This window comes from Neophocaena asiaeorientalis, unplaced genomic scaffold (genome assembly GCF_003031525.2).
Source record: "Neophocaena asiaeorientalis asiaeorientalis breed wild unplaced genomic scaffold, Neophocaena_asiaeorientalis_V1.1 scaffold30, whole genome shotgun sequence".
NCBI classification, from domain to species: domain Eukaryota; kingdom Metazoa; phylum Chordata; class Mammalia; order Artiodactyla; family Phocoenidae; genus Neophocaena; species Neophocaena asiaeorientalis.
The window spans coordinates 15,521,444-15,544,114 of record NW_020174923.1 but is presented as its reverse complement, the minus strand read 5'-3'; the positions used below and the strand labels follow the sequence as shown (position 1 = coordinate 15,544,114).

Genomic DNA, 22,671 nt, shown 5'->3' with positions numbered 1-22,671 from the left:
GGGGAGAGTGGTCTTGGTTCTAATACCACAGACTTTCACCTTTCAGGCTGAATTTTCATAGATTTTACTGAATGGTTGTTTCTTCATTTGCTGTTTGCCCTTAGGGACCATTGTCAGAGGCTTTGAATGGTGGTTTTTAAAAACAATTTGCATCAGTTTCCCTGGGGAGTGAGCTAGCAGAGATCCTCACGCCATTAGGCTAGAAGTCAATCTCTTGTAACTGTTTTTTGAGCTAGCAGTCATGCCTGTTTTAAAGCATGATTCGAAAAAGTGTTTCCTTCATTATGGTCTCTGACTGCCTCCTCATGAGGAACCCTTGACATACCCCTTAACACCTCAACTTTCAGATATTGCCTGTGTGATACGAGAGGCCAAGAGAACTGATTTTCCCCAGCTTATTTTCCTTAAAGAATGAACTTGCTACATGTGAAAGTACTCTAGAAGGGAAAATTTGCACGAGTTAAGAGTTTATAAAGGAAATGAAAATAATATTAGCTAGAGAATTTTAACATGAGGGCCCTGTACTATATGGTTGATTGAGTTCTTTTCAAGTTGGCTCAGAGGTGTTGCAGTTAACTCTTGGCTTCTTTGACCTGACTTAGATATTAAAATCAAATGGCTTCTCCCTCATTTTTGCTGTCATCCTTAAATTAGTTTATTTTGATTCCTTTTCTTTTTTCTTTCTTTTCAGGGTCCACTCAATAGTGAGTCTTCCAACCAGAGCTTGTGCAGCGTGGGGTCCTTGAGTGATAAAGAAGTAGAGGTAAGAAGCCACATCCATTGCAAGACTTCTCATATTCCCACACTTTGGGTCTGGGTTAAACCATAGCACTGCAAACTCTGGTGTCCTGTTAGGGTCTGGGTGAATGACTCCCCTTTGAGTTGTTTGCTCGTTGTACAGTTGTGATGTGGCCTTGATGGGTTTTTATTACGATAATAATAACCATCAATAAAGGGTAGAGATTTGCAGTTGTAGCTGAATTAGCCTAGGTGCCACTGAATTTTAGCACTTTTTAGTACTTCAACAGAGTGCGTTAGTGTGGCCCGACAGACTTTAGTAAGAAAATTTGAAGTTTTTTTTTTTAAGGCACACAACCTAGCTGCATAGATGGGTAACCACTTACTTTGCACTTAGATAAAACTTTAAATAAATTAGTCAGTTGATTATGCATATCTTTCCTTTTTGGAAAAAAGGATTAGATTTAAGCTCTTTTAAAGTAGAAATATTGTGGAAATTCCCTGGTGGTCCAGTGGTTAGGACTCAGCACTTTCAGTGCCGGGCCTGGGTTCAATCCCTGGTTGGGGAACTAAGATCCCGCAAGCTGAGTGGCATGGCCAAAAAAAAAAAAAAAAAAGCAGAAATATTGTAACAGCTGCTGTCTGAGAGCCTACTATATGCTAGATGCTTGTACTACATTTGTGCTTTGTAAAATTGAAGCTCTGATACTTTGAGCAGTTTGCTAAAAATTGTATAGGTGGCTTGGTTCCAGATCCTGTACTCTTTCCATGACCCTGCTCTAAGAGTTGGACACTCATTTAGGACTTGTCTGAGCCAGTTAAATATCCTTATAAATTTGATATTTTGTACATACTCTCTAATTTTCATAATGTGAAAAATTTAACAAAATGCTAATTGTGATGTATATGGTATTTAACAGACTCCTGAGAAAAAACAGAATGACCAGCGAAACCGGAAAAGAAAAGCTGAACCATATGAAACTAGCCAAGGTAGTAATAATTTCACACCGGTAAAAATACTAGATTCTTATGTACTTAGGTAGAAAATTTCCAGCTCACACTAAGTGGTTAGTTTGTGCACAGGGATTCCTAACAGTGAAGATTTGTGTTCCTTACGGGAATATCAGGTTGTTTATTATAGACTTGCCATTTGATACACACTTGACGAAACAGTGTCAGTTCTTTGGGGACTCTGGTTTTCTCTGTTGTAAGTTAACCATCTTCTCGCCATGGGTTTGTCTTCAGACTAAGTATTTATGGTACAGAAAAGAGGTTACATTGGAGCTTTAACTATGTCTTGCACTAGATCAGTGATGTGCTAATAGTAGGCAAGCAGAAATGGTTTCAGTCCCATGGCTGTCCTTTTACCTGCCCTTCTTCCATGTCAGTTATTTAGTTGCACATTGGTGCCCAGTGGAATAAATCTGTAAATATGATGGTGGTAATGCCGAATTTCTGTAAATAATTAAAGGAAGAATAAATGAAATGGCAGAGCTTCCAAGAAATGGACACCCTAGTCTTTTTTTTTTTTCCATATTCTTTTAATCTGCAAATCATTTCTTACTTCTTTGGGAGAAAATGTTCCCAGAGTGACAAGGTCACGTAAAGTGTTTTGTGAGGTAGAATAAACCCTTTGCTCTGATGGAGTCGTTTGGCGGTTTTGTCCTCTCAGTGGGGCTGCGGTTTGTGGTTTAGTGTCATTTTCATGCACAGTTGTGGCATGAGTTTTGTTAGTGCACTCGTAAAAGAAAGATTAGTGCATCTTAAAGGAAAGCGAGCTGTGAAAAAGTCTTTCACTGCTTATTTCAGTCTTTAATTTTGTGGCGGAAACTGTCTTCTGTTCTTATGATACAGGTATTTTGGCTCATTTGTTAAAAGTAAGCTTGACATTTGAATTGATAACAACATAAGCAGTTACTGAATACATAGTACACTTTAGCGAATGATGGTTTACTTGTGTTACTGGAAAAACTATACTTACTTTGGTTTTATTTTCAGGGAAAGGCACTCCTAGGGGACATAAAATTAGTGATTACTTTGAGGTAAGTTAAATTTTTGGAAAAAGAAATCTATAGTGATTTTTTTTTAAAACCTAAATCCTTTTGTTCATTTAAGGCTTTAGAGAGGAATATATTGCCTTTACTGTGCTCTCCTCCCCTTCCTCCCCATCTTCATCAACCCTATGCTGCCCCATCTCTGTAAGAGGAAACGGCTGCTGACTTCCTAAATTTAAATTTGTTTATGATGTGTCTTTTCTGTGATGATATAAAAATTCACAAATGAGGTGATTTTTCTCTTGGCCAGACTAGGTTTCGTGTCTTACAAAGATTGAAGTGAAGTGACTTGGACTCTTGTTTTGTCCTCTTCCCTTTAGTCCATTGGAACCTGTAGTAAGCTCACTGACCCATCCTTAGTGGTTACTGAAGAAGACACTAACATCCACTGTACCACTATACTCCTGCTTCGTGTATTTTGAGACAAGAAGGGAAAACATTCTTCTCTTATGTCCTTTCAAAACCATGTGTACCTTCAGCTTTCTAGCCATGTTTTCTTTATATCTTGGTACATTTCTGCTGGAGCTCCTCCTTAAAATCTCATTGAAAAGATAGCAGAATTTGACTTATATGGCATTTTCTCTCTAGAATAAGATATATTGACTTAAAGGGGCCGTATATAATTAAGACCTGTTTGTGTATTAATCTTTTACTCTCCTTATTTGAAGCCTAGTACTGTTGTGAATTATTCATATCCATTTTTCCCTGTTGGCCAGTTTGCTGGGGGAAGCGGGCCAGGAACCAGCCCTGGCAGAAGTGTTCCACCAGTTGCACGATCCTCACCGCAACATTCCTTATCCAATCCCTTACCGGTAAGCATTCACCTGGAGAAATTTGACACCTGTTGTAGGAGACAAGAAGCCCAGGAACACTCGAGCAAAAGTTTCTCTTCCGTTACTTACCCAAGGGGAATGAGGCATTAAGGAGAAACGTTCATAGCATTACCTATGAATCACTTAACTTAGATTCAAATCTGTATCAGTAAATTTACATTTTATAAGAGCTGACCCTTTTCTCCCAGTATAATAAATTACTTCTAGGCCTGCAACTCATTGTTCTGTCAAGGAACTGATTTCCAATCCAAATATTAGATTTTTATCCTTGCCAGACTTAAATGTTCCTATAACTAAATTCCTTAAAAAAAAATTTGGTCAGCTCCTGGCATTTGAATTATTTTTAAGGCTTACTCAGTGATGTAGTAGAGAAGCTAGAGCTACACAAATTTGGGATAGGTTTGTTTTCTGCCTATAAGTGAGATCTGAAACTCTTAAAAACATTATAGCCAAGTTAGTGGTTCTCAACCGGAGGTAGTTTGTCCCCTCAGGGGACATTTGGCAGTGTTGGAGTAATCATTGGTCAGAATTAGAGGGTGAGTGGAAGGATGCCATAGGCGTTTACTGGGCAGAGGCCAGGGATGCTGTTGAACATCTTACAGTGCACAGGACAGGCGCCACCACGAAGATCCAGTCCAAAATGACACTAGTGCCAAGGTCGAGAATCCCTGAGCTAGCTAATGTAGGGTTTTGTGTTAATTTGCTCAAGTGCCTTTGGATAATTTGTTGATACCAGTAAGAACTCTGTACTTAAGAGTGTATTATGTCTACTGATGCTTCAGGTATTGCTGTGGGATCCAAGGGAGTTTTCATCCTAGGTCTCTGTTTAGGAAAGTTGCTTTTCTCTGCCTTAGCAGAGTTGATTAATACTACTTTTTTCCTAAATGATTTAGTCTTCTGTATTGTTAAAGTATTTTAAAATATCCTTCCCCTCTTCTCTCTCATGAAAGCATGCATTCATTAGGGTGATTATAATTATTAAAGCATTTAGGAAAATGTATTCAACTTGAAATTTTTGCTATTATTTTGTCATCCTTGTTATATTTTAAAAATTTAGAAATGTTTGATGTGTAGATCTGTTTGGTTAGGTTGAGGTTTGTTAGATAACTTTCGAGGAGGCCTATATCTATATTTTTATTAAGTTTTAAACCAGTTAAAGTTTTAAAATGTTAAATGAGATTGCAGAATTATCTATTTGGGACGAATATGATTTGTAGAATTTTGTTGTCTATTACTCTTCTCTCCCTGAAAAATATTTTTTTTTCATTTGGTTTTTAGTAGTGTACCACCCATCTATCATGTGTCCGTTTAAGTCAGGTCTTACCTGAAAACAAAAGAGATGATTCAATGATCTGTAGACATTTCTGCCACCTCTATGAATGGTGGTGGGGGCCTCATCATTATTATGCAAATCTAAGTATATCTTGGGTGTTAAAATAGGAACCAAGCCTTAATTTCCTTTTTCCATTGCACTGAGAAGCTCTTTATCCTTCTAACTTAGATTCTGTGTTTCATTGTTATAATTACTGATTTGTGTATACCCTTCAATTCCCTTTCCCCACTCTCTCTCTATCATATTTGCCTGAAAAAACTCAGCCCTGGTTATCTAATTTTCCACCTTTTCCTTGTCTAAGCAGCTCAGCATGGTTAGAGGAAAACACATATACCCATGCTGACTGATCTCACTTTAAGTTCATGACCACCAATCTCATGAACCCCCTAGTTGCTGCCAGTCCTATTATATTTCCATAGTTAGTTCCCTTTCCTAGATGAATATTTCATATTTTTGTCATTTCCTGCAAGCCTCCAACAACACTTCCTCCTCCTCTACTATTTCAACTGATGGCTTTACTTTTTCATCTTCCTGAGAAAGTAGAAGCAATCAGAAGAGAACTTTCACATGCACCTGTGCCAAATCTACCAAGTTACTTGTATCATTATCCATATCTGCCTTTTAGGATGAAAAAACTTGCCAGCCCTTTACTTGGGCACTGATTTCCCTGAAAATTACGTATACAACTCTACGTGACATTTCCACTTACATAAGTAAATGGGCAGCTTAAAAACGTCCACAGAGGAACTCTTGCTCACTAGCAAAACAACACAACAAAGTGCTCTTCCTGCAGTCTACCCTGTCCTGGTAAATGACAGTTTACTCTGTCCAGTTTTTCAGATCATAACTTCATGCCCCATATCTAATCTGTCAATAAATCCTGTTTTCTTTTAAAATATACCCAAATCCCAACCTCTTTTTCTATTCTTTTGGTTCTCTGCATTAAATCTCCAAAGTGGTCTCCCTGCTTCTGCCTGTGTCTCACCTATTTTCAGTATAGTAGCCAGAATGATTCTGTGAAAAAATTAAGACAGATCCTGCTCAAAACAGTCCAGACTGTTCTGGGCTTACATGGCCTAGAAGCTCCTACATGATTTTTGCTCCCCCCATCCGCCTGACTCCATCTGCTCCCCTCTCACCCTCATACCACTCCAGCCATGCTGGCCTCCTTGAAGTTCCTTGAACACTGTGAAGCACTCTTTTGCTTCACGGCCTTTGTACCTGCTATTCCCTCTTCCAGGAATAGCATGATTAGCAATCTCTTCATCAGGCTGTTGCTCAAAAATGACCTTATCAGAGAGGTCTCTCCTGGCCAACTTCTTTAAATATCAGTCCCTCTCACCTTGTAACTCTGTCCCTAATCCTGCTTTAATTCTTAGTTATTACTACCTGACATATGTATTTAAATTTTGATATGTATGTAAATTTTTTCATTGATTCATACTTATACATATAGAAGTGTTATACATTGTAAGTCTACAGCTTAATGAAGTTTCACAAACTGTGTACCAGTACAAGAAACAAAATACCAGGCCCTCCAGAAACCCCCTTATGCTCCCTTCCAGTCATTAGCCCCCTCCCTGCCACTGGGGATAGCCACTATCCTGACTTCTCACAGTACAGGTGGGTTTTTTTTGTTTTTGTACTTTGTATAAAAGGAATCATACAGTATATACTCTTGTGTCTGGCTTCTTTCATTCAACATTACTTTTGTGAGATTCATCCATACTGTGTGTTGCTGTAGATCATTCATTGTCGTTGTGCGGTATAATTTTAATATTTTTATTTAATAATTTACATATCTTAATTTTTAACTATACACTTAGTCTATTGCCCAGCTTCTTCCACCAGAATGTTAATCCTAAGAGAGCAGGGATTTTGTTTTATTTACTGCTGTTTCCATCTCTTACAGTGTTTATTACATAAAGACGTAATCATTTTAACTGTCCTCCCCCCCTTCACATGGAATAGATATCTTGTTCAATTTTTAGTCTGTAACACCCAAAACAGTGTTGGGTACACAGTGGGGGCTCAAGACTATTTGTCAAAAGGGAAGAATGGATAAAGAATTACTTTAGCATTTTTCCCCCTAAATGATTCTTTTATATTTTTTGTTAAATACAAGAAAGTACATAAACCGTGAGCCTTTTATGCAGGAGTTGGTAAACTACAGCCCACAGTTGGCAAGCTAAGAATGATTTTTAGATTTTTTGAGTTGTATAGACAAAGAAGAATATATATCACAGACATGATATGTTGCCTGAAAAGCCTAACGTATTCCTATCTGACCCTTCACAAAAAATGTTTCCAGGAAATCATTACGAGGTTAACTCCATGTAATCATCACTTAGGTCAGAAAGTAAAATATTTCCAGCACCCTGGAAACCTTCCCTGATCACAACCCTCTCCCAATACCCTAGAAACAACCACTGTTCTAATTTTTGTGATTATCATTTGCTTTTCCTTATAGTGTGACCACATATGCATCCCTAAACAAAATAGTTTAGTTTTGTCATTACGATAATTTTGTTAAACATGGCATTTAATCACAGTGTTTAGATCTTCTGTATTCTGACTTTTGGCTGTTTGTTCTATCAATTACTAAGAGAGGTATATTTATGACTCTCATGATTGTGGGAGTAGTTTGTTTCTTCCTGTATATATATTTTTGCTTTATGTATTACTAAGTGATTCTCTTCATTCCTTCTGATATTTTTGCTCTACATGCAGGATATCTGATATTTAGTATATCCAAACCACTGTATGGTGTAAATACTTCCATTTTTATACTATCAACTTTTCATTATTTTGTTATCAGCATGTTGACAAATATCATATAGTTGAAATTTTTTTCTTTATTCAGTCTAAAATCGTTTTTAGGGAATTCCCTGGCGGTCCAGTGGTTAGGACTTGGCACTTTTACTGCTGGGGCCCCGGTTTGATTGCTGGTTGGGGAACTAAGATCCTGCAAGCTGCGTGGCACAGCCAAAAAAAAAATCTTTTTTAAACTTCAGTATTTATCCTATTTACATTTAATAAACTTATCATTATATTGGTTTTATATATACCAGCTTTTAATGTATTTTCTGTTTATCTTACCTGTTCTGTGTTACTTTTTCTTTCATTCCTTGTTTTCATTTGGATTAAAAAAATTATTTCATATTTTTCTCCTCCACTAGTATGTAGGTCCTATGTGGTGTTTCTCTTAGAAGTTACCACAGGTATCTTTAATATGCCAAAGTTTGATGTTAATAGTATCTTTGCCCTCCTCCCAAATATATGATAACCTTGATTCCATTTATGTGCTACTGCTTTGGTGGTGGTGGTGTAGGTTTATATTTTGCCTTTTTTTTTTTAGTTTCATAAAACATCATTATTACACTGTCAGTGTTCATTTAGATTTATCTATATACTTACCTCTTTGCACTTCTTCCCGTTTTACATATTACACCTTCCACTCTAGGGTCACTTCCTTCTGCCTTCAGCGGTCCTTTAGTATTCTTTTACTACAGTGTTTATCTGCTGGGGGTTAACTCTGTAGGTTTTTGTTTGCTGAAATAACTTTATTTTGCCCTTATTCTTTTTTTTTTTTTTTTTTCTGCGGTACGCGGGCCTCTCACTGTTGTGGCCTCTCCCGTTGCGGAGCACAGGCTCCTGACGCGCAGGCTCAGCGGCTATGGCTCACGGGCCCAGCCGCTCCGCGGCATGTGGGATCTTCCCGGACCAGGGCACGAACCTGTGTCCCCTGCATCGGCAGGCGGACTCTCAACCACTGCGCCACCAGGGAAGCCCTGCCCTTATTCTTGAAAGATGTTTATGCTCTGTATATTTCTAGATAGGCATTTTTTATCTTTATACACAATTGAGTGTATAATTACCATATTCTGGTTCCCATTGTTACTACTGAGAAAACAGTTTTCATTTACTTGTTATTTCTTTTGAAAGTATCTGCTCTGCTTCCCCCCATCCCCAGCTGCTTTTAACATTTTTATATGTGGTGTTCTGCAGTTTTACTATGATGCATCCTTTTATTTTCTCCTGTAATTTGTTGGGCTTCTGGTATTTGTGGGTTGGTGTCTTGTACCATTTCTGAATAATTATTTGCCATTGTCTTCAGATATTATCTTGGCCCTGTTCCTTTTTCCTCCACCTATAAAATTTCAATTAACTGTATGTTAGACTGTCTCACTTTATCACCATGCCCCTTAACTTCTTTTCCTTTTGGTCTCTGTATGCTCCATTCTGGATAGTTCTTGCCTTTCAGTTCCCAAATTCTCTGTTTTGGTGTATCTAATTTGCCCCATTGAATTCTCAGTTTTTGTTGTTATTTTATGTTCCCTGCAGATATATTCAAACTTGTCTTTTATTTTTTTAATCTAGTAGACATAGTTGTTTTATAACCTGTCTGTTAATTCTTGTATTTGAAGGTGGTTTTTTTTGTTGTTGTTGTTTTTGGCGGTACGCGGGCCTCTCACTGCTGTGACCTCTCCCGTTGCGGAGCACAGGCTCCGGACGCGCAGGCCCAGCAGCCATGGCTCACAGGCCCAGCCACTCCGCGGCACGTGGGATCCTCCCGGACCGGGGCACGAACCCGTGTCCCCTGCATCGGCAGGCGGACTCTCAACCACTGTGCCACCAGGGAAGCCCTGAAGGTTTTTTTGAACCTGTTTCTGCTGTCTGTTCTTTTTCCTAGTTGTTGCTCAGGGCTTTATTTCTTTTATGCTTTTGGTTTTTTGTCTTTGTGCTGCTCATTGCTCTTGAAAAATTATTTGTGAAATTTCTTTGAGATCAAGAATAAGATATGTTCCTCCAGGGAGAATTTTTATTTGCTTCTTTCAAGTGCCTAGAGATTCTACCCATCTCTACAAACTACTGAATTCATGGCTTGCATTTTGTCTGTTTGGTTTGCTTATTTTGTTTCTTTCTTTCAACCACCCAGGCATTATTGATTCCAATTATGTTAACATTTCTCAGGGGAGCCTCCACCACATGCATGGCCAAGGCAACTTCATTGCAGCTCCCTGAGGGCAGGGGAAATGTTTCTTCTGGCTTACATTTTCCCTGAGGCTGTAACCCTTTGGAAGTATAGCTAAAGTGGGAAGAGTTTCATAATGAACCCCCTACCCTGGGTGGGCTTTGGCCTATGACTATCAAGTTGGCAACATGGTGCCCTAGAAGTGGAAATTCAAGATCTGCAGGTACTCTTAGGGCAGATGTGACTTTGTTTCCCTTAGATTTTACCATGACAGACCCCTACTATTTTATCAACTTTTCATTGCTTTTAATATCTTTTTTTTATATTTTGTCCTGTCTTTACAGTTAAGGGGAGGTTGGTACAAACATCCCAGCCTGCTATATTCCAGAGATATTTAAAGATCTTTCAGCCCTTGGCACATATTTATTGAATGTATAACAGAATGGTTTGTTTTAATATTGCAGCTTCAATGATACAGTCTCCCAAGTAGTGAGAATATTGTGAATGAGTATTACAGGTATTCTGGAGCCTGAATTTAAACCATTTTATTGGTTAGGGCAGGAGTGTTATTTTTAAGGCGGTAGATTCTACTCAGATTTTTTTAAAAATAAATTTTTTGTCAGGATCATTTTGATTAGTCTCTTTTACTTTTGTTTTCTAAAATGAAAGTATTAAATAGATTTCCCTGATAAAGGGATACATGCTGATTATGAAAGTCCAACAGTTGAGAAGTGGTAAAATATAAAGTCCTTTCCACAAGAACTATTATTAAAGAGTTTAGTGGGCATATATGTGTATACATGTATGTTCATGTAGTAGATTTCCTCATTTTCATTGTATTAGTCAATAGCCTTAAACATTTTGTATTCTGTAAGTAGTGCTGTAATGAATGTCCTTGTATATACATCTGTACTTATGCATGTTTTTCCTTTGGATGAATTTCCAAAGTACAGCTCCCAAATCAAAGAATATGCTCACTTTAAAATGTCATCACATGAATGATAAAGAAGATGTAGTGTGTGTGTATACACTCACACACACACACACACACACACACACACACACACAATGGAATATTACTCAGCCATAAAAAGAATGAAATATTGCCATTTGCAGCAACATGGATGGACCTAGAGATTATCATACTAAGTGAAGTAAGCCAGACAGAGAAAGACAAATATCATATGATATCGCTTATATGTGGAATCTAAAAAAAAAATGTTACAAATGAACTTATTTACAAAACAGAAATAGACCCACAGACGTAGAAAATAAATTTATGGTTACAAAAGGGGAAAGGGTGGGTGGATAAATTAGGGGTTTGGGATTAACATACAACACACTACTGTATATAAAATAGATAACCAACACGGACCTACTGTATAGGACAGGGAACTGTACTCAATATTTCATAATAACCTAAAAGGGAATCTGAGAAAGAATATTTATATTGTTATTTATTTATATATATATATATATATATATATATAACTGAATTATTTTGCTGTACACCTGAAACTAACACAGCACTGTAAATCAACTATGTGTCAATTTAAAATAAAGTAAATGTCACCACATAATTGCTAGCAGGCTGTCAGCAGTTTGAGAGTCCCAATTTCTGCCTCCCCTTCTTATACTGAATTTTATCATTATAATCTTTGCCAGTGAGAAAATACCTTGTTTTAACTTGCATTTCTTCATCAGTGATATTAAACATCTTTTCCTATGATTAACGGCCTTTTGGATTTCTCTTTTAATGCTTACTCAGTTCCTTTGCCTATTTATTTATTAGTGTATTGTCTTACTGATGGGTAGGAGCGCGTTATTTATTAAGATTGTTAACTCATTGTCATTTATATTGTAAATATTTTTTGCCTGTTTGTACTTTTTTAACTTTATGTTGACTTTTACCATTCAGAAGTCAAAAAATTTGAAGTAGTCAAATTTATCAATGTTTTTCCTTCATGACTTACTGGTTTTGTCTTATTCTTAGATGTTTCTATATGGTTTGTATTTTTACTGTCATGTTTAAAAAGTCCTTCACCACTAGAAAGTCATAAAAGCATTTGTTTATATTTTCTTATAATTTTTATGTATACTATGAGGAAGCAATCTACTTTTCCTTTTTTCTAATATCAACACACATATCCTATCATCTTTGTAAGAAATTCCCACTAATTAGAAATGCACTATAATCACAAATTATACATCCATTTTATATGGGTCCGTTTCTGAATTTTCTGTGCCACTGATCAATCTGTCTGTTCCTGTACCAGTGTTATGCTCCTTTGGTTAATGTTGCTTTGCAGTAAGTTTTAATAGCTGGTCAGGTTCCCTGATACCCTTTATCAAAAATTATGTGGCTAATTTTGATTATTTTTCCAAGTGGACCTCAAAATTAACTTGTGAAAATCCATAAAACATTCCCCTGAAAGAGCAAGAGAGAAGCTAGATGATCTCTATACTACCACAACACCTTCTCTTACAAAAACAGAAGCAAAAATACACAAAAAGCCCTAAGTAAGCACTGGCTTTTAGAGAAATTTGACATGTGTAAAATTTTAACTCAGGAGCATGGTATTGCCATTTAATTTAGGTCATCTTTTATATTTGTTAGTGAAGCTGTGGGGTTTTTTTAATGTGTAATCTGCATATTTCTTAAGTTTCCTTTTAAGTATTTTACAGATATTTGAATCTGCTTTTTCTTCTGTTACTACTTGTTCAGATTATATTCAGTTGTGATATGCGGAGAAGTTACTGATTTTTGTGTATTTATTTTACATTTGGCCACATCTTACTGAACCCTTACTTGTTCTTTTTCAGTTGATTTGTTTGGTTTCCTTTGTGAATAGTTATATCATCCAAAAGTGACACTTTTTAATGTTTAATATTTTCTAATATTTATACCTCATATTGTTTTCCTTATCACTTTGGCTAAAAATTCTATGATAATGGTGAATGATTATGATATTAATGTGTTAACCCCTGTCTAGTTCCCAATTTTAATGAAAGTGCCTGGAGTATTGCACCATTAATTATATTTATGTTTATTTCTGAAAAAATACTCTTTGTTGTGTTAAACATGGATACTCCCAGTTTCTGTGTTTTTTTTTTTAAGCATTGCCCAACAATGTGCAAATCTTGTTTGGCGTCTAAAGGAAAGAATTTTGATTCTCTGCCCACCCCCACCCCCCACATTAATTTAATGAATTACATCAGTAGAGAGAATAATGAACTATCCTTACATTCCTGGAATAAACCGTACATAATTGTGGTATATTGTTCTTTTGTTTGTATTTATTTTATATTTTTGCATATAGGTATAGTAGGGTGAGAATAGAATAGAGTGAAAATAAGTTCTCCCTGTAGAGTAGGGGACAAATGCCTTAATCTTTATTAATCTAGAGGAGAGAAATAGCATTTCCTTTGTAGAATTGAGGGTATTATGAAGTTGTTCGTTGAACTCTACAAAGTAACCTGCAAATTCAGAGTTATGTAAATATAGAACCATTAAAATATAATTTTATGGAATTTGAGTAAGATACTAACTCAGCTTTTTAGATAGGTCATAATCCAGTGATAATGTTATTATGCTTTCCATATTTGTTTGCAGAGGTGTTTTTTAAAAAAAAATCCTTCTTACATCTGATAACCGTGTTTTAATCTGTTGCGTGTTTTGGCAGTATCAGATTTTCTTTCTCATGTAATTTGTGTGTTTTCCTTAATGTTTTCCAGCGGCGAGTAGAACAGCCCCTCTATGGTTTAGATGGCAGTGCTGCAAAGGAGGTATCAGAGGAGCAGTCTGCTCTGCCAACCCTGATGTCAGTGATGCTGGCAAAACCTCGGCTCGACACAGAGCAGCTGGCACAGAGGGGAGCTGGCCTCTGCTTCACTTTTGTTTCAGTGAGTACTAAGGCTAAGTTTATGCAGATCCTTGTTTTCCTGGAGCTCCAAGATGAAGGTTGAGTAATTATTTTGGTAGACAGATGATGATTTCTAACTCTGTGTTACTTCTAAAGGTATGTGTTTGTACTCAGTCCTGCTTGGTTCAGGGGGGCTGAGAGACTGCTCTGTCAAAGTCTGAGTGTACCATGGGAAGGAAAACACAATCTTAGGTTGACAAAGAAGAAAAGAAAATAATTGTAATAATGGAATCAAATTCCATTAGAATTAAAAATAAAATCTCCAAACTCCAGCCATCACTTATTTAAAGTAATATTCAAGTTAATAAAATCTTAACGTAGGGACAAGCATGCTTACCAGCCATTTCCCCCCGTGTGGTACTTGGGCCACCTACATGCTTGCCTTCTCTCACTTCTTCAGAGTGTTAGCACAGTTACTTTTTCCAAGAAGATTTGGCTCCGTGTCTGCTCCTTTCAGCTTGCTTCTTTCTTCTTCCTTGAAGAACAAGAATTTGATTATTATAAATGTTTGACCCCCATTTTTTTTTGCTGAATTATAATGCAGCTTGGCTTAAAAGTTGTTGCTTTTCTTGGTTTCTTTGCCCTACCAAGTACCTGTTTGTTGCCAAGGATGGTATAAAGCAAGAGAAAGCCCCATTGCCCTATTCCTCCATTTTTAGGGGCATCATTCAGAGCTGACGTCACCATTGATCAAAATTTCTTTCCCTCTTACTGGTTCATTTTCTCCAGTAATAATCTGTTTCCTCTTTATTTGCTCTGTGGATTCTGAGCAAATAAATTTCTAATCTCTGGTATTAACCCACATGTGATTGTATTAAGAAAGGCCATGGAATGGTGGGTGTCTTAAGGAAAGGAGATAAAAATAATATAATTAGATAGGGATCATTGTGTATTATTTGAATCGATTCCTCCCTCCCTCCCTCCCTCCCTCCCTCTCTCCCTCCCTCCTTCCCTTCCTTCCTTCCTTCCTTCCTTCCTTCCTTCCTTCCTTCCTTCCTTCCTCAGCTTAAAACAGCACCCATTTATTACCTCACAGTTCTGTAAGTTTGGGGGTAATTTGTTGCAGAGCAATAGAGGACTAATACACATGGCTTTATCCTTAATGCCTGTTTTTCCTCACATTCTACATCTAATCCATCAGAAAATATACTTATATCCAGAATCTGACCATCTCTTACCGTCTCCACTGCCACCACAATGGCCCACCATCTCTCTGCTTTGGAATACTTTCTTGTAGTTATTACTGCTTTCCCTCAAAAAGAGGTAATACAGCTTTTTAAAAATGTACAATTTTTTTTTGTTGTTGTTTAACATCAAAAGAATGGAGAAACTTCTTGTGTGAAGACAGTATAATTTTGTGCTTCAGTGGCAAAGGAGACAAGACGTAAAATGGGAGAATTGATCAGCATAGTATTTTCAGTGGGCCTGACAATAGTATGGAATAGTTTGTATGAGAATGCAGTAGTGTTGTTTTAGAGAAATGTTTGTCTCTCTATGTATGTATATATTTCATTGTGTGATAGGCACATAGTCAAATACACAGGATTTTGATTAGCAAGGACTCGTTCCCCTGATGCGAGCCTTCCGTCAGAGGTATGGGCATGCAGGCTGGGGGCGGGTACACGTGAAGGACAACCGCCTGCTCAGTCCTGTCACCTAGCACTCAGGCTGTCAGAGGAGTTGCACGTGTTACAGCCAGATTGCTCTCATGTGGAAGAGAGATGACAGAGGAGTAAGAAAATAATCATGTCTGAAGAAGGAACATGGAAACAGAATAAAAACCGAAGGCCTAGAAGCTTTGGTATAGTTGTTTCTCTTTTTTCTTTTTTTTTAAAAAATAAATATATTTATTTATTTTTGGCTGCATTGGGTCTTTCTGCTGCATACGGGCTTTCTCTAGTTGCGGAGAGCAGGGGCTACCCTTTGTTGTGGTGCGCGGGCTTCTCATTGTGGTGGCTTCTCTTGTTGTGTAGCACAGGCTGTAGGTGCGCAGGCTTTAGTAGTTGTAGCACGTGGGCTCAGTAGCTGTGGCTCGCGGGCTCTAAAGCACAGGCTCAGTAGTTGTGATGCTTGGGCTTAGTTGCTCTGAAGCATGTAGGATCTTCTTGGACCAGGGCTCGAACCCATGTCCCCCGCATTGGCAGGCAGATTCTTAACCACTGCTCCACCAGGGAAGTCCAGTTCTGTTTCTCTTTGCTTCTCTGCAGTTCCAGCCGGGATGTAAACTTAGTGATATAAAAAAGGAAAAAAGCAAAAGAGTTAACATTAATATATAACAAATGTTAATTAATAGATAGAGACAAGCAGTTTCCTTTAAAAAACAAAAGACAAAGACTATGAACAGGCAGTCTTACAGGAGGAAGAAAAGACAAATGACTAATAACAAGAAAAAATGCTTAACTTCAGCCATAGAGAAATACAAAATAAAATAACTCTTTTGAATTATCAAGCTGGCAAGGATTAATAAATTTGATAATTCCTAGTGCAGGTAATAGTTTAGATACACATGCAGTTTTATACTGACTATAAATTCGTGCAGTCATTTGGACAAGTTGGTAATGTATCTCAGTGTTAAGTTTACACATCCTTGGGTCCAGAAATTCCATTCCCATAAAACTACACAAAGATGTTTATTGTATTGTTATAAATTGCAAAAATCTGGAAGCAGTGTTCCTCCACAGTGTTTCAGAGGAACTTAGAACAAGGATATCTGTGACCTCCATGTTGCTGAATCCAGCAATCAGTTCTCAGAACTTATTCAATATAATTCATTAGCCATAGTCCCTTCTTCTCCAAGCACATGGTCTTCTCTTGGCTTCTCCTCTTTTGGTTCTTCCTCATTTCCCGGATCTCCAAACACTGGAGTGCCCCAGGGCTCAGTCTTCAGACCTCTTGTCTACCTTCATTCTGTAATGAGAATCTCATTTAGTTTCTTTGTTTCAGTTATCACCTATATGTAGAGGACTTCCAAATTTATATCTCTTGCCCAGAGCCGAGCCCTGAATTCCGGACCTATGTAGTCAGTTGCCTCTTTATGTCTAATAGGCATATCAGATTTAACATGACTGAAACTGAATGCTTCATCTTGTTCCCCCACTCCAGACCCCCATTTCTTCCACATCTCAGTAATTGTCAACTCTCTTCTTCTCATTGTTTGAAAATCTTGGAGTCATTCTAGTCTTATCTCTTTTACACCCCAGTTCCAAACCCATCAGCAAATCTGACTGATTTTACTTCAAAATACGTTCAGAATCCTGCCACTTCACCCCCCTTAATGACTACCACTCAAATCTAATCTCCCACTGAGATGATGATGGCAGTCTCCCAACTGGACTCTTTGCTTCTGCCTTTGTTCTCAACAGATCAGGGTGATCCCATTGAAACATAAGTCCAGTCATGCCACTCCTCTGCTCACAAGTGTTTCAAATGGCACATAACGCTTTGTATGGCCTCTTTCCCACCACCTTGACATCTGTTACTACTAACCTCCCTTCCTCACCAAGTTCCATCCACACTGCCTACGTTTCTGCCTCAAATACTACCTGACATGCTCTCACCTCAGGGCCTTTGCGCTTGCCGCTGCCTTTGCCTTAACACCCTTCCTCTAGTTATCAGCATGCCTTGCTCCCTCAGTTCTCTCTAGTCTCTGCTTAAATTTACGGCCTGTCAGAGAGGCTGCACTGTATAAAGTGGCACCACTTCCTGCCCACCCCACACATTGTGTCGCTCCTGTGCCCTGTTTTTTCTTCTTGGTCTTATCACCAACTGACCTGCCATAATTTACTTCTTTGTCTCACTGCCCACTCCCACACTGCCTCCCCTCCACTGGAATGTAAGCTCCATCAGGTCAGGGACTTTGCGTTGTTCACGTCTGTATTTCCCGTGCTGGAACTGGATCTGCTCTCATAGACACTCAGTGTAATTATATGTCGTATGAATTAATGAGAGCATCTTTCATATAAGGACTAGTGAAATAAAATATAATACATACATACAGTGGAATGCTCTACAGTTGATCAAAGAAGTGAGATATATATGTGCTAACAATGAAAGCTCTATAGGTATTGATAAATAAAAATAGGTGGCAGCATATTATGAGTTTGAGCCTTTAAATCGTATTGTTACATAATTTTATGTATTTCGACATAGGAAATTAATTTTTTTTTTTTTTTTTTTTTTTGTGGTACGCAGGCCTCTCACTGTCGTGGCCTCTCCTGTTGCGGAGCACAGCCCCTGGGCGCGCAGGCTCAGCAGCCATGGCTCACGGGCACAGCCGCTCCGCGGCATGTGGGATCTTCCCTGACCAGGGCACGAACCCGTGTCCCCTGCATCAGCAGGTGGACTCTCAACCACTGAGCCACCAGAGAAGCCTGGAAATTAATTTTTAAAATTATAAGCATATAATTTTCTAAACTGTAAAAATAGTACATGCACATGGCCCACAAAAAATTGAAGTGATGGAGAAGAGTAAAATTCTTTCCTTTGTGTTCCTCAGACAGACAACCACTCTTAAGAGTTTGTGTTTTAGATTTTTTCTACTGAATACCATTTTAACGTCAAATTATCTCTTGTGTAATCAACTTTATTTTTTTTCAATATTTATTTATATTTTTTGGCTGCATCAGGTCTTAGGTGTGGCACGTGGGATCTTTCATTGTGGCGCGTGGGCTTGTGGGATCTTAGTTCCCCGACCAGGGATCAAACCCGCGTCCCCTGCATTGGAAGGCAGATCCTTTTTGTTTTAACATCTTTATTGGAGTACAGTTGCTTTACAATGGTGTGTTAGTTTCTGCTTTATGACAAAGTGAATCAGCTATACATATACATTTATCCCCATATCCCCTCCCTCTTGCGTCTCCCTCCCACCCCCGCATTCCACCACTCTAGGTGGTCACAAAGCACCGAGTTGATCTCCCTGTGCTATGTGGCTGCTTCCCACTAGCTATCTGTTTTACATTTGGTAGTGTATATATGTCCATGCCACTCTCTCACTTCGTCCCAGCTTACCCTTCCCCCTCCCCATGTCCTCAAGTTTATTCTCTACGTCTGAGTCTTTATTCCTGTCCTGCCCCTAGGTTCATCAGAACCTTTTTTTTTTTTTTAGATTCCATATATATGTGTTAGCATACGGTATTTGTTTTTCTCTTTCTGACTCACTCTGTATGACAGACCCTAGGTCCATCCACCTCACTAGAAATAACTCACTTTTGTTTCTTTCTTTGGCTGAGTGATATTCCATTGTATATATGTGCCACATCTTCTTTATCCATTCACTCCGGACCGGGGCACGAACCCGTGTCCCCTGCATCGGCAGGCGGACTCTCAACCACTGCGCCACCAGGGAAACCCTGTTTGTTTTCTTAAAAATATATATTTAGCTTTAGTTGAATGTAGTACTATTAGGGTGATTAACATAGGTTGTTGGCATGGATTTTTCCCTGCAGTGGCATAGTACTGCTTCGCAAATAGCCCACCATTCCGGGCGTTGGGAGGCGGTGACTGTGTTCCCTGTGTAAGCATCTCGCAAACTCTAGGCAGAAAGACCAGCTCCTTTACAAACATGGAGGTAAGGAGGGCATTGTTTTGATAGGTAACTGTTTCACTCTTAGTGATGTATTCCATTTCTTCCTCCATCGTGTCAGTTGTGGAGGGCAGGGGTACTGTACTTACAGCAGGAGCCCTCCCCTGGACCCACTTATTTATCATTTTTAAATATTTACATGTTTGTTTTTTATTTAAGAGACCAGTTCTTGTGCTTTACCCTTGGGTCAGAAGCAGTAGTATCCAGGGCCCACATTATGCAAGGAAGAGATCAAGAGAGGACCCTATTGGACAGTATAGGTTTTATTTATGTATTTACTTATTTACAAGTAAATAAATAGGTTATTTATTTGTTTATTTATTTATGGCTGCATCGGGTCTTCGTTGCTGTGCGCGGGGGCTACTCTTCGTTGCAGTGCGCAGGCTTCTCATTGCAGTGGCTTCTCTTGTTGCGGAGCACGGGCTCGAGGTGCGCGGTCTTCAGTAGCTGTGCTCGTGGGCTCTAGAGCGCAGGCTTCAGTAGTTGTGGCGCACGGGCTTGGTTGCTCCGCGGCACGTGGGATCTTCCTGGACCAGGACTCGACCCCGTGTCTCCTTCATTGGCAGGCAGATTCTTAACCACTGCGCTACCAGGGAAGCCCCGTATAGGTTTTAGATGTCTGATAGTTGTCCCATGGGTCACTCCTGGTTCTTTTAAAGGTAAATCTCATTGTGAGGCTTTGGAGGAGCTCTCTTGAAAAGACCCAGCCTGTTTTACTGCTGATGTTTTCAGCTGTGAATTTCTTTATTTCACTTTCTCTCTCAGTCTGATCCCAACTGCTTTTGAATATTTCTTAAAATTTAAAGTTTTAAAAAATTTCTGATTCTCAACTCTTCCTTGTTTCTTAGTGCTATTATGATTTTATTTTTTAAAAATCTCTGAATATCAGTAGGACTTTGGGAGATCCAGCCTGTAATCATGAATTAGAAGCTAATATTACTTTTATAATAGGAACAAAGAATACGGAAGTCTGGGGAGAATGTTTTGCAAAGTAGGGGTAGGACTAAATTTACAACTACAGTGGCCCGCTTAGCAAGGCCATTGACTTCTGTTCTCATTTCTCGAGGACATGATTCTGTAATCGTGGACTTGTTGGGAGACTGTAAGCTCTCTTTGTTTTCCAGTGTTGCACTTCTAGTGTTTAACACAGGACCAGGCACAGAGGTTCATAATTAATATCTAATGAATGATCAGCTTTAGAGCATTTTTTTCTACCATGGATTCACTTGTCACAGTAGGTCCTTATATTTTTGTAGTTCTTTTTTTTGTTTGTTTTGTTTTGTTGTTTTGTTTTTGCGGTACGCGGGCCTCTCACTGTTGTGGCCTCTCCCGTTGCGGAGCATAGGCTCCGGACGCGCAGGCTCAGCGGCCATGGCTCATGGGCCCAGCCGCTCCGTGGCATGTGGGATCTTCCCGGACTGGGGCACAAACCCGTGTCCCCTGCATCGGCAGGTGGACTCTCAACCACTGCGCCACCAGGGAAGGCCTATTTTTGTAGTTCTTTTACCTTTTGAAAGTATTATTTTCGTTTTCATGAGGATTTGCTTCCTCCTTACCTCTGTCCCACTTCCTCAGTTAACTTTCTACATTTTTACTTCTTATCATGGGGCTATTTATATGTACATTTTTACAGAGAGCTTTAATTTGGAAACATCCCCTTGAATCACATTCTAGCAATATTGGTTTGCTGAAAGAAAACTTAGAAATGAGCACATGTTAAAAAAGCATTTTAACAAAGCCCATATACCAAAATCTACAAGTTCATAGAAGGACCTTTTTAGCCGGTCATGTGATTCTTATTGGCTTTTATTATAAAAGCTGCTCAAACAGTCATGTTTGTTTAGAGACAAATTTTAAAAGGAGAGGATTGTAAGAGCAACCTAATGATAATGCTTGTATCATAGTGCAGTATGATATGTGAGTTTATTTATTTTTAAATAAATTTATTTTATTAATTTATTTTTTTGGTTGTGTTGGGTCCTTGTTGCGCACGGGCTTTCTCTAATTGCGGTGAGCGGGGGCTACTCTTCGTTGCGGTGTGCAGGATTCTCATTGAGGTCGCTTCTCTTGTTGTGGAGCATGGGCTCTAGGCGCGCAGGCTCAGTAGTTGTGGTGCACAGGCTTAGTTGCTCCGGGGCATGTGGGATCTTCCCGAACCAGGGCTTGAACCTGTGTCCCCTGCACTGGCAGGTGGATTCTTAACCACTGCGCCACCAGGGAAACCCAATATGTGAGTGGTGATGACCCTTAATCGGTAAGACAAGGTTAGATTTGCCACATTGTAGAAAGAGCGGGGAACATTTTCAGCTCTAATCGCTGCTCTGACTTACAGGCTGTGCGCATTGTTTAACCTCTTTGAGACTGACTCCTCTCTTTTTACTTCTTTGATCCCCACATCATTCTTCTCTCTTCCTCTAAGGTTCTTGTATGGAATGTGAGAACCTGGAATCATCTCCTTTCTTTGATTGCTTATTTCCTTCAAATCTTAACTCTGATATTACTTTCTCAAGGAATTCATCCCCAACTCATTAAGTTAGGTTATGTACCCTGCTGTGTACTCTTATAGCATGTATCCTAATTGCAATTTTGCATTTATTATATGATTGTTTATTTAACAGTTTCTTTCAACAGGTATTTATCGAGTACTTAATACATCATCTCTTGGATTGTAAGCGTTATAAGGCAGAGTAATGACTGGGTCTGTGGGTTTTGTTTCTGTTTTTCTGGGCCACTGTGTCCCTAGCACCTAACACAATGCTTAGACGTAGGGTGTTCTCAGTGAGTACTTGTTGAATGAAGAAATAAAAATGGAGATGATAATACTGCCTAACTTACAAGGCTGTTGTGAGCCCTCAGTGTGATTATGTGTATGAAGTGCTTAGCTTGCTTGTGGCCTGCTCACAGCAGTACCTGTAACTGTTGATGTGAGGCATCAGTGTACCGTGGTCATAGAGATCGGGTATTGTGGATGCAGATAGCCCTCTATTCTTGTTCCCCCACTAACTAGCTTTGTGACTGCACGTAGGTGCTTAATACCTCGGATTTGTATTTTCTTTATGTATAAGTGGAAATAATAACTACCTTATAGGGTTTTGTAAGGACTGTGTGTGATCATGGTGATAATTGCTCAATAGGTGGTGGTTATACATTGTTTTAATGTTCATGAATAAGAAAATAATTAAAGGAATATATAGGAAGTATCAAAAAATTTACATATGTGGAAACACTGTATTG

General features: G+C 38.7%; 1 protein-coding gene across 2 annotated transcripts in view; it reads left to right on the top strand.

Moving 5' to 3' along the window:
• TLK2 (tousled like kinase 2) overlaps positions 1–22,671 on the top strand; it is a 105,529-nt gene that overhangs the window by 36,418 nt on the left and 46,440 nt on the right. The window contains exons 3-7 of one of the 2 annotated variants that reach the window (XM_024760807.1): positions 692–763; positions 1,659–1,728; positions 2,737–2,780; positions 3,509–3,604; positions 13,669–13,836. In XM_024760807.1, the coding sequence (XP_024616575.1) occupies positions 692–763; positions 1,659–1,728; positions 2,737–2,780; positions 3,509–3,604; positions 13,669–13,836 (450 nt within the window). The remainder of the gene's footprint in view (positions 1–691; positions 764–1,658; positions 1,729–2,736; positions 2,781–3,508; positions 3,605–13,668; positions 13,837–22,671) is intronic. The other variant, XM_024760808.1, reaches the window with a different exon arrangement.